Source organism: Protopterus annectens, chromosome 1.part1 (assembly GCF_019279795.1).
Source record: "Protopterus annectens isolate FY-2018-M chromosome 1.part1, PAN1.0, whole genome shotgun sequence".
NCBI lineage: Eukaryota > Metazoa > Chordata > Ceratodontiformes > Protopteridae > Protopterus > Protopterus annectens.
Window position 1 is genome coordinate 497,943,664 of NC_056726.1, and position 16,360 is coordinate 497,960,023.

At 41.3% G+C, this 16,360-nt stretch overlaps 1 protein-coding gene across 2 annotated transcripts in view; it reads right to left on the reverse strand.

Annotated features, from left to right (window-relative positions):
* The window catches only part of HBS1L (HBS1 like translational GTPase), a 2,781,383-nt gene that overhangs the window by 774,968 nt on the left and 1,990,055 nt on the right, over positions 1-16,360 (reverse strand). For both annotated transcript variants that reach the window (XM_044076292.1, XM_044076279.1), the window contains one exon: positions 15,827-15,944. In XM_044076292.1, coding sequence (XP_043932227.1) covers positions 15,827-15,944 — 118 coding nt within the window. The remainder of the gene's footprint in view (positions 1-15,826; positions 15,945-16,360) is intronic.

Genomic DNA, 16,360 nt, shown 5'->3' on the forward strand with positions numbered 1-16,360 from the left:
CATTTTTAAAGCAGTCCATAAAACTGCACAGGTGTGTCCAGGCATGGCAGTGCATAGTAATTTCTGTGCCTGCTATGTGTGCCATAATGTCTGATAGTTGATATTTGCCTCAAAAGTACATTAGATATTGAAAACTAAGCTCTGATGAGTCTTGTGAGATGGTTGTGAAGCCACCAACTTTGACAATTCTGTAATCAGGTCTCTTTGACGTCTAGTTAGGTGGGTCATGTGGTTGAAGAGTACGTGTCCTTTCTGAATTGGTCTAGTGCTCAATTCTCTCTATTTGGCAATGGTCTGATGCATTCTCCTCAGAGATTTCTTTTTTGGGGGCTGTAGCAACAACGGCACCCATTGCAAGGCCTTTGCTCTGAAAGGACAAATCCTAAGAGGAAATCAGTACCTTGTCTGGTTTACACGGGATATGTTCCACAATGTTGGGTTTTCTCAAAGCCCTCCAGGATACCACATCGGCGAGGTCACCCAGAGGAGGGACTATCTGGGATGCAGATAGGCATACAACAAAGGCTTCAAGAAAGATCAGCTCCTCTGAAGAAGGGGCTTTTGTGGTCCATCCCCCTTGCTGACTCATCATATACCACAAATTGCCAAAGGGGGCATCTTCATAGGGGGATTTGGGGGACCCATCCACTTCACTAGGTCGGAATTGTTGGTGAGAGATTCCTTAGGGGACTCAAAGTGCATCCTCTTGCACTTGCTCTTCATGTGCACCTCTTGTGGGGGGGACCACAGGGAGACCCATTTCTAGGGCTACTCAAAGCTTTAAGACGCAGGCTGTCCTGAAGACAACACATGTAAACTGGAGGCCCAAGATGGCTTAGAGGGACTAGGATGGATACAGCACAGAAAAAGAAACCCCAGTCTCTGAATGACAGAAGATCCTTTCCATGATGTTGAACTCTTGACACCAAGGCTGGATAGCTGGAAAGTGACCCTCTTCAATCCACAGATCTAGGAAAGATCCTGACCCCAGTCGTCTACTTTGTTGAGTCTAACGTCAAGAGTGGAGAAGAGCTGTCCACAGCAGAAGTACCCAGGGGGAGTGACGGCTCCAAAAATCTCAGTCTAACCCAACCCTGGGACCTTGGCTCTGACCTCATGGCACTAGGAAGAACTCAGCTCAGAGAGGGTTAGGGCAGGATTGTGTCAGATCTGTAGACATCAGTGCCAAAAAATGGTCTGCAGGAGCAACAAGTGTTAGAACTGAAGGAAAAGCATCCCGTACCTTCTGGGCCAAGGGTGAAGGCATGATCCCCAGAGTCCAGCTGGGCCTTCAGAAAGGAATGCATAACTTATTTTATTTATTTTTACATTTGTTAACCAGGTTAGTCCGACTGGGTCCAGAGAGCCCTTTTTTTGGCAGATACCTGGGGAGAAAAGCGCCAGGAAAGTAATTAAAAAAATAAGAAAAACATAACAATTCAAGTTGTATGATACTTAACAGTACAAAACAGACACAAATATACAATACGAATATATACAAGGCAAAAGTACAGTATTTTGAGAAAGCAGTTACAATATGTTTGAGAAATCTGGTTAGCATTAAGTTATTTACAAGGAATGTAGCAATGCCTAAAATTAAAAAAAAAAATCAGACTAACATTATGGCATAGTACAAAAAAGATGCATTTAATAGCATAGGTACTAAATGCAGAGAGAGTAATATATGTAGACAGTTTAGGTAGATACCGGGCAGATATGTTAATTGAGAGAAGAAAAATTCATTAGGTAATTTTTTGACAAGTACATATCCATGCATGTTGGAAATTAATTTTTAGTTGCTTTTTGAATTTGCCACTTTGGGTGGTGGAGCGAAGGGACAATGGAAGTTTGTTCCATGAGTATGCAATTGAATGACTGTAAAGTATTTTTTCAATATCTTTGTTTGGCTTGGTCACCTGCAGAAGGTTTTGTGTCCATCTGAGGTCACGACTGGGTGTGTAGGACATAATTATGGACATAAGGGCAGGCAGGAGTTGGGGCTACTTAGAATGATGTGTGCAATTTGTAGTTGTGATATTTGAAGCATGTGTGGGAGCTCAGGCCATCTTAAGCCTTTCAGGGATATACAATGATGGGATTTGTAGCTATTACTGGCTGCAAATCTTGCTATCTTGTTTTAGGTGGTTTCTAGTTTGGTTAAGAGATTATTTTGGAGGTTAGTAGGTATGAGAGCAGCATAGAGCAAGGATGGTACAATAAATGTTTGAGCCAGTACAGGTCTAGATTTGTTAGGTATACATTTGTTGTTGCGGTATAGAACACCTATTTTGTTATTGGACTTTTTGATACAGCTTAAGATATGTAGGTCGAATTTTAATTGGTCATCTATAGTAACACCAAGCAATTTGGTGTTTGAGTCTGTGGTGATAACTGTATTATCTAAGGATGAGACAGTGAAGTTGTCTTTAGCTGGACTGAGGTTTTTTGGAAGGAAAAGGAGAACCTTGGTCTTTTTGGGGTTGAGAAGCAGGCTGTTTTCGGTTAGCCATTGTTCTACTACGTGCAGAGATTGTTGAGTGACAGTGTGGAGATTTTGGATATTGTCGGAGGTGGTAATAATTGCGGAATCATCTGCGTACTGTATTAAGGTAGAGTGGGGGGCAGGAGACATGCAGGTTATTTGTAAATATATTAAAAAGTAGGGGACCCGGGATAGAACCCTGGGGAACCCCGGTCTTAACAAGACGGAAAGGGGAGAAGGATGTTTGCCATCTGATGGACTGACATTTGTTTGAGAGGTAGCTGTTAAATCAGGAGGTAGTGGAGGTAGAGAGTTGTAGGTTGGAAAGTTTGTTTAGGAGGATGGGATGGGAAACGGTTTCAAATGCTTTGGATAGGTCAAGGAATAGAGCTGATACAAGTTTATTACTATCTCTGGCTTGGGCAATGTTGTGTGTGAAAGTTAGGAGGGCAGTGGTAGTACTGTGTAAGGGTCCGAAACCATGCTGTGTGGGTGTAAATAGGTTTGTCTGTAAGAGGTGATTTAGTATTTGTCTATGTATACATTTTTCCAGTATCTTGGATAAGGGGATAATATAGCAAAGTAATTTGAGGGTTCTGTAGAATTGCCTTCCTTGTGGATGGGTAATATGAAGATTTTTTTCCAGATATCTGTTACTGTATTTTCTTGAATGGATCTATTGACAAATATAGATACAGGGTATGCTACAGATTTGACTGCATGTTTGAAAAATGATGGAGGGGTTTTGTCAGTTGATGGAGAACAGGGTTTGAGTTTGTTAAGAAGTGATCTGATGAAGGAAGTTGCTATGGGTGCTAGGGAGAATGATGGAAGAGATGACGTGGAGTCTTTATATCAAGAGTTTCTGGTTTAGTAAGCCTTTCTATTGTTTTGATTAAAAAATTGTAAAGTAGGCTTGCAGTTTCATTAGAAGGTTTTTTAGGGAAGGGGTTTGGTGAAGAGGGGTTCCCGGGAGATAGCAGAATTTGTTTACTGAGTGCCAGAATTTCTTCGGGTTGGAATGTGGGTCGCTTAGAGATTTTTGATAACATTTTTTGTCTAGTAGGACCTGCTTTTTTGTTTGGTTGTGAAGTTGTTTATATAAGTTCAGGTGGAAAGTTGAGTTTTTTTGAATGCTCTCCAGGCACTCTCTCTCTCTTGTTCATAAGTGATCGAGTTGCCTGGTTTAGCCATGGTGCATAATTACACTTTAGCCTAATTTTTCTACAGGAAGACAAGGGTTTCTAGGAATAAATTGCTGAAGCTTTGGACTGCCTCATTAAGGGGTAGTGTGTGTAGGAATGACCAGTTTACAAGGGACAGTAATTCATTTAGGGTGACAGGGTTGTTTAAGGTTATGAGACTCTTTGTATTGGTGGTGCTTGTTAAGCTTGGGAGAGTGTCTTACTACTGAGGTAGGGAGGTGGTCACTAAGGGAGCTAGGTAGGGTGGAAGGCTTATGATAGCACTGGGGGTTGGTTTGGATACTAATATCCAGTCGATAACCAAGCCATTCTGGGAATTTCTTTGCTGGTGTGTGGGTGAGTTGATCAGCTGGGTAAAGCCATAAAAGGTTACAAAGTAGCTAGGGGATCCAGTATTAACAACGTTCCAGTAAATATTCATATGCCCAAGGATGATGGTTTCATAGGGAATGGATATAGAAATCCAAGAGAGAAACTGCTTGAGTATGGGAATGTTTTTACCTCGGGGTATGTAGACTGCTGCAATAACAAGTTTTTTGTGTTGCAGTACTTCAGAAGGTCAGAAATCTGGGATAGCTATTGAGAGGGGGTAGACAGAGAACTGAACAGAGCAGAGTACAGCTACTCCTTCACCCTTTTTTTTTTTTACTTCTATCCAGTCGAACAATACTGTAACCGGGGGGGGGGGGGGGGTTCGAGATTTTAGCCATGTCTCAGATCAGGTATACCTGGTTTATACTGAGAAATCCATGTGTGAAGGAAGGTACTTTTATTGACAATGCTTTGTACAGTCATTGAAAAAAAGATAGACTTTTGGAAGCTTGTGATTGTAATGAGGTATTTGTGAGGCAGTTGGAAAGGGGGTTGCTGTATAAGTATGGTTAGAGTGCTGTTGGCAAGGGCCTGGGTTGGGGTGAATATCACCAGATAAGAGTAGTATTGTGCTTTGAGGTATTTCTATGAATAAATATTTGCAAAGGAACTGATGTTTTGTTTTGATGAAAGGTTGGGCATTTGGTATGTACAGTACTTTGAACCTGTGAAATGATATAGGGGTATGGTTAGAGAGAGAGGGGGCAATAGGGGCAGATTTGTTATTTGTATGGTGGGTAGTGGGATAACAGAGTGTGGGAGATGGGGGGTGGTAAGCAGGTGAGGAGTATGGTAAGTGGTTAGAGCTGAGAAAATAATTTGAAATAGGAGGGAGAGAAATAGAGTTTTGAAAAGAATAGCTATGATCTCACTACTTTTGCTATTTACTGTATAGTACTAAGACCTATTTATTATATTGTTGGCAACCATTACCTCTTGTCAGAAATGATTACCATATGCTGATAGATCTTTTACTAAATTGCATGTTTTTATCCTTAAAAATTATGTTGTGTGTTTGAATTTTTATTTTGTGTGTTTTGAATTTTTATTTTATCGTGTGCTGAAAATTTTCTTATGTATTATACTTTGGAGCTTTTCTCCCCGGGCCTCCGCTGAAAATGGACCTGTGTCAAGTTGGACTTTCCTGGTAAACAAATGTAAAATAAAATAAATAAATAAAAAATAAATTTTGTTTCAGTTCAGAAATAATTAAAGGATAACAATTTATTTAAGGTTAAAAGAAGAAATCAGGAATTAACTGAAGGAGTTACCAGGTAGTACTTACATGCAAGCACACTACTGGGGATTCCTATGAAGCAAGGGCAGGAAAGCTAAGTCAAAAGATGGTGCTTTTCTATATCAGGCTTTTTGATTCCTCTGTAATGGAGCAGGAGTGGGAAGGAGGACTTGCTCCAAGTCTTATTCTTTAATGTTCCTGTAGGATGTAGCAGAGCTAAATGAATGCATAGATGAAGGATTGGCAGGTCAAGGTAATGACTGAAAGGTTTCCTGGACCTGAAAAGAAAAGGCCTGGACACAAATCAGTCAGTGCTCCAGGGAAAACTCAGGTCCCAGAGTGATATGAATGAACAGGGAATGGAGCCAATCAGTAGTTGAATCCGCAACTAAGAAAGGGCTCAGGATACTCAGAGTTGCCAAATCAGACAACTCTGATGGTGGAGTCAACAAATAAGGAAATCGAACAGAGAGGTCACAGATGCAGAATCCCAACCTATAGCTGGAGGAGTACCAACAACGTGCCACTTGATGTATGAAAGAACCAAAAAAACACCAAATCCAAGGCTGAAACAAAGGAACACAGCAAACGGATAGCGTAACTCCACTTTAACGCTTTCGTCAGATGACTTCTTCAGAACCACGACAGTGAAAAAATAAAACAACATATACCTACACTTTAATTGATACCAAATAATTATTCAATTCCAATGCTATAACTAGTCTAAAAACTATGTAAAACAAAACTTGATACAAAAATATTTAATGTGTGTGTGTGTGTGTGTGTGTGTGTGTGTGTGTGTGTGTGTGTGTGTGTGTGTGTATATATATATATATATATATATATATATATATATATATATACACACATAAAAATAATAATAAACTCATAAAATCACTGTCATTTTCTAATTTGTAATTTACGGTCTTTTAAAAAACACTTAATATTGATGGCATCATTCAAACCAGGCCTCTAGTCTGCCTGCAGTTTAATCTGCCATTTAGCTTCCCTTTGCTCCAAATAATTTTTAGAATTTCCCCCTCGGATGTCATTAGTACAATGTTCTAAAAGAGAGAACAAAAACTTTCTGAAATCTAAACATTCAAAGCTGTGTTTATAAAGTGCTTGTTTGTGTTGTATATGTGTTCTTTCATCCTTGTATTTAGACTCCTGGTAGTCATTCCAACATAGAAAGCTTGACATTTATCACATACTGCGATGTAAACCACCCCTTTGGTTTTACAACAAAAATTACCTAGACCTCCTATAGTGTAAGGGATGTGTGGTAACTGAATATACGGTCCCTCTAAGATGTACCTACACATAGTGCAGTCAAAACACTTATACATACCCCTTTGGTTTATGACTAGTAGATGAACTGATGACATTTATATTTCTATCCCCACCTTTTTCAAATAACCCTTTAAAATTATAATCATTCCTGCATACAAACTTAGTTTTGCCCCTATAGCTACTGATAGATCGTAATTACCTTCAATAACTTTCCAGTTACGTTCTATTACATTGCGTACACTCATATTGTCCACATTCATACCCATACTGAAACATAAAGATTCATCTTTGTTACAAGACTTTTTTGCACTAGGCATTAAGCCCTTAATCAAAATGGGGGAATATCTAGTCTTCCATTGATCCCAAATACTTTTTGCTAATTCTCTCAAAAAAACTTCTTGGTATCCCCTATCTTGAAATAACTGTATAATATATTCACATTCATCTGCCAACTGTTGATCATCACTAGTCATCCTGCTGGCTCTGATGAACTTGCCCCCTTTAGGTATGTTGCTTCTCATGAATTTAGGATGTTGACTGGTGGCATGCACATAATTATTTTTAAATTACTTTTTACGAAAAACCTTACTGTGAAATTTTGTACTTATTTCGTTCCAAGTTAGTTTGACATCCAGAAAATCAATACAATGTCCTTTATTTCCCAAAACAAACTTCAAGAAGTCAGAAACTTCATTTAACTTATGGCAAACCAAATTGACTACTTTGTGTCCCCCACTTAATATAAAAACCAAGTCATCTATAAAGCTCTTGTAATATATATTAAATTCATTTTTCAAAGGTTCCAGAATAGTGTGTTCCCACGACCCCATCACTACATTAGCAAAGGCAGGGGCTAATGGGGAACCCATAGCCATCCTCTGTATTTGTTTGTAGTATTTTGTGTTGAAAAAGTACAGTTGTGTACACTTATCATAAATGTAGATGTTCGAGTGTATTCACTGTTGCAGTCATTACATTTGCGTTATCTGCCTGCAGGTAGCCCTCAGCCGGCCTGAATATCAAAGTCTTGGATTCCTGTGTCGGATGCTGTCTCTTCTTCTATGACGTCAGGTCGTCAGGAGTATAAAACATGCAGCCGACGCCAATACATCAGTTTTTCTTGCCCCAGATGTCAGGTGCCCCCATAATGGGAAGCAATTATATGTTACACCTCCAATAAAAAGCAAATACACCAGAAAGCTGAAATACACTCAACAAGAAGAAAGGTATAGGCCAAGAGAAGTCAGGGAGCTGGAGGGAGGGTAACCAGGACTGCAACAGTGAATACACTCGAACATCTACATTTATGGTAAGTGTACACAACTGTATTATGTTCTTCGTGTTTCAGTGTTGCACTCATTACATTTGGGTTAATTCCCAAAGCAAAAGAAGGGAGGAGGAAGTTAGAGAGCATTAGGATCTGCTATTAAGCCCTGCAAGACTGCAGTGGCAAAACCAGTTCTGGATTTAGAAAAAATAGGCATGCGGTAATGCTTGGTTAAGGTATGCACAGAGCGCCAGGCAACAGCTTCTAGGATGTCCGTGGTAGGGACACCTCAGAGAAAGGCTGTAGAGGTAGATGCAGCCCTGGTTGAATGTGATCTTATCCCCTGTGGGGTAGGTTTTCCATGGTGCTTATAGCAGAAATGAATGCAATGGGCTATCCATTTAGAAATGGTTTGCTTTGAAATGGCCTTCCTCTCTGCCCCTGCAGCAAAGCCAACTAGCAGCTGTTCAGATTTTCTGAGAGGCTTAGTCCTGTCCAAATAAAATCTAAGTTGTCTGTGCAAGTCCAAAGAGTGCAGTATTCGTTCTCCTTTGTTTTGTGGATTCGGGAAAAAAATAGGCAAATGAATGGGGTCTATATCAGAACATCGAAGTATTAAAACTTCGAATGTTCTGATATCGAACACTATTCGGCGAACGCTAAGAATAGCAAAGCTGCAGAACAGTGAATTCTTTCCCTCGGGAAAGAATTCGGCTGGCCGTTTCTGTAGCTTTGCTATTCTTAGCACTGTGGTGGAAAGTTACGTGTTGGGTTCAGGTAAGTGTGCGATTGTTTGTACGTTAGGGTTAGGGGCAGGTTAAGTGAGTTAGGGTTAGGGCATGGGTTAGGCATGTGTGTGATAGTGACAGACTTTAGGGTTAGGGGCGGTTTAAATGAGTTAGGGTTAGGTCGCGGGGTTAGGTGAGTGTGTGATAGTGATGGACCTTAGGGTTAGGGTATGGGTTAAGGTAAGTGGGTAGATAGTAGTGTATGTTTAGTTTAGAGTAGCGTTAGATGTAGGAATTTAAGTGTATGTGTGTGGTTGCTGTTTGTTTGATGTGCTTGCGTTGTGTGCATGTGTTTCGGAGCAGCGAATTTTTTCCATGGGAAAAAATTTGCTGTTCTGAATGTTGGATATTTTCATGTTTAGATATTTTGGAGCCGATGAAATAGCATTCACTATTTTCATCTTTCAATAACGTGATATAAATGCAATGAATGGACTGATTAAGGGACACACTAGACACCACCTTGGGCATAAAGGAAGGATTGGTCCTGAGGATCACCCTGTCTGCATGGAAGATGATAAAAGGCTCCACTGCCATGAGGGCCTGTAATTCAGACACTCTTCTTGCTGAAGTGATGGCTAGAAGGAAGGCTGTTTTCCAGGAAAGGAATTTCAGCTCTGCAGTTGCAGCTGGCTCAAAAGGAGGTACAGTGAGCTTTTCCAATACAAAGTTAAGGTCCCAGGCTGGAGTAGGGGCTCTCCTGGGGGGGGGGGGGGTCTTAAATTTTTGGCCCCTCTGAGGAACTGCTTTAGCAGGGGGTGAGAGAAGAGGGGTGGTTCAGTATTATAATGTGCTGAAATGGCAGAGGCATGAATTTTAATTGACTAGAAGGAAAGGCCCTTGTGAAGCATCTCTGTTAAGTATTGAAAAATATGCGGTAAGCTGGGCACCGTTGTGCCCATCCCCTGAGTCTGGCACCAGGAACAGTATCTTTTCCACTTTTCGGCATAGGATTTTCTAGTACTAGGCCTCCTTGCCTCCAGAATGACATCTAGCACTTGCTTACTGAGGGATGCTATTGGAGAACTCAAGGAATTAGCCAGGCTGCAAGGTTCAGGGTTTGAAGCTAAGGGTGCAGTATCTGGCCCTCCTGCTGGGACAGCAGGGAAGGGGTCTGAGGCAGGTGCCATGGTTCCAGCAGTGACATACTGCGCAAGAGGGTGTACCAGTGCTGGCGTGGCCAGTCTCGTGCAATCAATATTGTCCTTGGTTTGTCCTGTTTGATCGTTAGCAGAACCTTCGAGAGGAGAGGCAGAGGGGGAAAGGCATAAACTGATAGGCTTTCCCAGGTAAAGGACAGGGCATCTCTTTCCAAGCTTGACTCTGGGAAGTCCTTGTGCAGAATTTGTCCAATTGGTAGTTCTGAGGGGAGTCAAACAGGTCTATCTCTGAATTCCCCCACTTGTTTCTCAAGAGGTTGAATATCTTTGGTTCCAGTTTCCACTCATGTGGGTCCATGAGATTTCTCCTTAGGTCATCTGCCAGTGAATTTAGATTGCCTGGCAAGAATTGAGCTTGTAGGTGCACTTGGTAGCTCAAGACTGTGTTCCACAGAGCCATGGCTAGTCTGCAGAGAGGGTACGAGTGGGTTCCCCCCTGCTTATGTACCACATAACTGTGGTGTTGTCTGTCTTTGCCAATAATTGTCCTGGAAGAATGTGGTCCTTGAAGGCTGTCAGGGAATTCTGTACAGCTAACATTTCTTTTTGGTTGATATGCAGGTGCATCTGTCTCGGGTTCCATTTGCCCTGCATGCACTGCCCTGCCAAGTGAGCCCCCCATGCATAGTCTGATTTGTCTGTTGTTAGGGTTTGGGCGGCAGGGGGTAGAGTGAATGGGAGCCCCTTGTTGTGGTAGGAGGCCACCGCCCACCAAAGTAACTCTGTCTTTATACAAGGAATGATAGGAATCATTGATTCCCGGTCCTGAGAATGCTGACACCATAGGCTTTTTAGATACCATTGTAGTTTCCTCATATGCAGTCTTACATATGGAATTAGTAGAATGCAAGAGGCCATTAACTCCAGGGCTTGCAGGATTTTCCTTGCAGACAGCTGGGTCTTTGTGGCCAGTAGTTTGAAGTAGGCTGTCAAATAAACTTGTTTCTCTGGCATGAGGTAAGCCATATGGGAAGTTGTTTTCAAGCTTGCTCCCAGGAATACAATTTGTTGGCAGGGTACTAGATGAGATTTCTTTTTCGGTGTACCCCAGCAAGGTTAGAAGTTTCTTTACAAATTCCAGATGTTTTAGTAGCATGTCCTGGTTTTCTGCCTGAATTAGACAATCGTCCCAGTATGGGTATATTTGAATATTTCTTTGCCTGCAAAATGCAATGGCTGGAGCTAGACACGTTGTCAATACCCTGGGCGCAGTAGATAAGCCAAAGGGAAGTGCAGAGAACTGATAATGCATGGAGCCTGCTCTGAAGTGTAGGTATTTCCTGCAAGATTCCCTAACTGGAATGTGCAGGTAAGCTTCCTTTAAGTCTAAGGTTGCCAAACAGGCATCTTTGCCTAGCACAGGAAGCAGCTGTTGAAGTGTTAGCATTTTGAATTTTGGGATTACCAAAAAGGTCTTTAGAATAGAGAGGTCCAGGATAGGACACCAGGAGCTGTCTTTTTTGTGTACCAGGAAAAGTCTTGAGTAAAAACCTTGTCCCCTTTCTTCTGCTGGGACAGGATGAATAGCCCTGATACTTAGAAGATAGAGAACCTGCTGTTGAGCCTCTGCCCACTGATTTGGGGGTAGGTCTGGCCAACCATTTGAAGTTGGTAAGGTGTGGAAGTGGAACCTGTATCCTTGGAAAACTATTTAAAACCCATTTGTCCTGGGTAATGAGTTTCCAGTTTTTTGCATGCAGGACGATCTTTCCCCCTAAGGGAGCAGGCAGTTGAGCAGGGCTTGGAAGGTTTAACATTAAGTCATTGTGACATTTTTCCATAGGGGGGTGTCTTACTACTTCCAGCTTTGGAAGTGGGAGCCCCCCACTGCTTAGGCCTGTGAGTACCTTGAGACTGTAGCCTAGGTGGTCTGCTGTTCCTGGGTTTGGACTGAGAAGGCCTGGAAGAGACAGGAAAGGACCAATTCTTAGAAGGCCAATGCCTACTAAATATGGGAGGCTGTACTTCCAGGAAATCGTTAACAGTTTGCATCGATTTAGCTTTTTCCTCCATCTTTTTACGGACAACTTCTGCTTTGTTGCCAAACAGGTGGTCTTGCTTTAAGGAAGCATCCAGTAATTTAGCTTTAACATGATCTGGCAAATTTTACTCCTTAAGCCAAACATGCTTTCTAAGTACAGACCCAGTGACAGCAGCCCTGCAAGATGCTTCTAGAGAGTCAAAACCACATTGCAAAGTATGATTACCAACTTGTTCAGCAGAATACATTAAATCCTGTAACTCTTTACTTTCAGCACAGTCAGGAATCAACATCATTTTCTGTTTAAGTAGTCCCATAATATGTTGCTGACACTTTAACATAAGAAACTGGCAGTTTAAGGCCCTAATGGCCAAAGTAGTAGAAGTGTATACCTTCTGTCCAAGGCCCTGGAATCTCTATCAGAGGGGGTAGGGTTTTTGGCAGAAGTAGCCTTAATGCCTTTAGGCCCTTGGGAAATTGTCTCTGGGTCCGCAGTAGGATTCTTGAAGAGGAACTTGTGAGAGTCAGGTACTCTGTAATACCGGTCAGGTTTCCTGGGAGCTGGAAGTGTCTGTGGCCAGGCCACATTCCAAGAAGACATCATCTACAATGTCCAGGACAGGAGGGATAGTTAAAGGCCTGTGTTGAGGGAGGAGTAAGAATTCCCTAAGTCTCTTTTTGGAGTCGGAGTAATCCTGGCTTTCCCAGCGGAAATGCTCCCTAAGAGTGTGCAAGGTTTCACCACAAGAAAACTCTTCTGGAGGGAAAGCAGAGGGAATGGAATCCTCTGCATCAGAATCCTCATAGGTAGATAAGGGTAAATTTTGATAATCAGAAGAAACAGAAATTTCAGAATCCTGATCAGAAGAAGCAGAAGGAAAATCATTTCTTGGTCTCTTAGATGGAGAAGGCTGGATTCCCCTAATTAAAGTAATAAGGTCGCAGCCATTCTTATCATTTGTTTTTTTGGCATATGGGCCTGACCATGTGGTTTGGACTTTGGTTTTCTAGTCATGGGTCGAGTTTTAGGCCTTGAAGAAGAAGATGGCATTGGATTGAAATGCAAGTCTGTAGGCCTGAATACACCTTTAGAAGCTGGTGCCTGCACAGTGGCTCCAGACCCATCCAAGGTAGAGATATCCACAGGTTCCACAGTCGAAGAAGCATCTTGCAGCATAATGGACTCCGAATGGGTCTCAGTACAAGCCTGCGAATCTGAAGTAGCAGGTATCAGGGGCTGCGAAAGCACCTCACTGAGTACCGGCGAACTGGCGACTAGCTTAATGGAAGCGTCGTCTACTTTTTTGGACCTATGCGGTCTGTCTCTGTCTTCATCTTTATGTTTTTTTGGAATGTCAGTAGTCGGATGGCTTTCTGAAGCCATTTCTGGATAGTTAAACCGAGTACCAAAATTATTTGCTGCAAAAATAAACTGACAACTAATAGTTTGGGGTTGAATAAGGCACAAAACCGACAGCGAGGGATGTCATGGTCTGGGCCTAAGCAAGGAATGCAGTATGAATGAAAATCTTTATGAGGTATTTGCTTTCCACAGGTAATACAATTGTTAACTTTTACTGACATCGGTTAAGAGCAAGAAAAAGGATTCCCAATGGGGTATTTAGCTTTTTTGAAGACTTCGGTTCTGAAACTCGAAAATGAAAATTTCAGGAATCGGCCGACCGGCACTTGTGAACTGCTTCTGCTTCGGGCACTGCGCGGCAAGAAAGACTGATGTAAGGGCGTCGGCTGAATGTTTTATACGCCTTACGACCTGACGTCATGGAAGAAGAGAGAGCATCCGACGCAGGAATCCAAGACTTTGATATTCAGGCCGGCTGAGGGCTACCTGCAGGCAGATAACCCAAATGTAATGACTGCAACAGTGAAACACGAAGAACATCAAAAAAATTGTTTTCAAGTAGCACTTCTAGGGCATCACAATAAAAATTAACTGCTGTATTGTGCATATCACTGTACTGATGTAAATATGCCCTGACAAAATCAATTCCCTTATCATGGGGTATAGATGTATACAAAGAAACAACATCGATGGTAAAAATAATATGCTGATTTGGGTCAAACAACTGTGCTTCATTGACCTCTCTAATACTGTTCAAGAATTCCCAAGAATCTTTCAAAAAATAATTCATGTTAACAACAAGTGGATTTAACACTGCATCAACCATCATGGAAATACCGTTAGTGGCATAATTAGGAGCAGAAATGATAGGCCTGAACGGGGGGTTAATTAGGCTTTTATGAGTCTTGGGAATACCAAACATCACCCCCACCTTTGGATATTCCACACCGCAAAAATTATACATAGCTGAATCTAACTTACCACACATCAAATTGTCATAAAGAAAGTTAGAAACATATTTGAAACTTTTGCTTATATCACTAAAACAAACTTTTCTATATTCACATTCATTGTTAAGCATGGCTTCCATTTTGTTAATGTAATCACTTTGATTCATTAGTACTAACATTCCCCCTTTGTCACTTTTCTTTATTCTAATGTCATTATTATCTACCAATTCTTTCATAGCCACTCTCATATCTAAATCTAGATTATTGTAATAATACTCGTTGCTGCTTGCCATCTCCCTCAATTCCTTTTCACAAATAGTTTCAAATACTTGGATAGTATGTATCAATGTAGGGTTATAGCAAGAAGGTTTGAAAAACATACAATTACTTTCTTTGACATCTTTTAAAATGTACTTCAGATTTAGCTTTCTGGTAATTTTTTTCAAATCCAAAATGGTGTCAATGACATTTGCTGGGAATAAAAAATAGTCCCAACTTCAATACTTTAATATGCATAACATGTAATTCGAAGTTAGACAAGTTTAAAATGTTATCATTCAACCTACTGTTGCTTAATCGTCGGTAGATGATTCTGACATCAGTCTGGCTTTCTTTCTCTTCATCTTTTGTTGTTTGAGGGCTCTCTGTTCCTTCTCGGAGCCTAAAAAAGCTTTCTGTCTTGCACCAGTTTGAATGTCACCTTTGTTAGTGGATGAATTAGATGTTGTTCCTTGGGAATTGTTGCCATCACCAGTAATTTCCTCACACTCAGAAACACTACTGATTTCGCAGTCATTCATCGTTGCCAAACCTTTCGTTATTCAGGGCACACCTTCCGCCGAATTAAAGGAAGGTCTCCATTGATTTTGTTTAAGGTGGACTGGTTGAAACATGGTTTTCTTGTTGGACGCCCCATCGTAATACCCTTTTTCCTGTTTGAAAAAAGTGGAGTATGCACTGCCCATATTATACGCAGTTATATCACATTCCAGTTTTTTATTTTTCTATTCAACCAACAGTCTTTCTGGAGCAGGAGTGGGAGGACTTGCTCCAAGTCTTATTCTTTAATGTTCCTGTAGGATGTAGCAGAGCTAAATGAATGCACAGATGATGGCTTGGCGGGTCAAGGTAATGACTGAAACATTTCCTGGACCTGAAAAGGAAAAGCCTGGACACAAACAGGTGACTGCTCCAGGGAAAACTCAGGTCCCAGAGTGATATGAATGAACAGGGAATAGAGCCAATCAGTAGTTGAATCTGCAACTAAGAAAGGGCTCAGGATACTCAGAGTTGCCAAATCAGACACCTCTGATGGTGGAGTCAACAAATAAGGAGATCGGAACAGAGAGGTCACAGATGCAGAATCCCAACCGACAGCTGGAAGAGCTGATGTCCTTGGGACCTTCAGATATGGCTGACCTTCAAGAGAGGGGGAACATTTCCAGACTTCTCTCTCTTTCAGTTTAGCTTTTTCTTTGGTCTTTTTTGTTTGTTTGTTTCTCTTTCTCTTTGTGCTCTTTCTCTCCCTCTCTCTCTCTCTCTCTCTCTTTTCCTGTCAGTGGACTTCTTTGAGTGATAAGGAGACATAGTTACTTGACCAGAAGCTGAAGAGAGGGGTAACTGTTCTAACTGTGCCTCTAAAATGATAGCGGCATACTACACATATTAAAACAAATGAGTATTAAGTAGAACTAAAAACACACACAAAACTCAAGAAAATACTCTTACCAATGTGTTCCAGCAAGCTTGGTCCTTTGTACCATGATATGAGTTCTGGCAGTGTACTTCTGTTGATCAGATTCTCCCCAGCCAAACCACTTGTAGGAATGTAACCTACATCAGATTCCTACAACATAAAGTCCGTTGTTAGCACAATATACTTTACCCAATACATGATGCACCAAAGTGGTAATAAATAAAATGGAATGCAGTCAGAACAGTGGTACAAACTACTCTCCATTAACTAACTGAATTAGTGGAAACGCATTAGAACAACCATGTGCTGCCTGGTAAATCTGTACAAAACAACTTGGCTTTCTCACACTGAAAACAGTACTGTACTCAAAGAAATAAAAGCTGTTTGACCTTGAAAATTTTTCTGATACACTTTTCCAGGACAGATAATTATTGGATAAATAATTAAAATAGCTATGCGTCTACGCCTGTCTTCCAGGCCTCATCGTTCTAGATGCAAGATGAAGAGCCCTCCTACACAGGCAAAAGGACAGCAAGAAAGAGCCAAGAGGTATCCCATGCATTAGA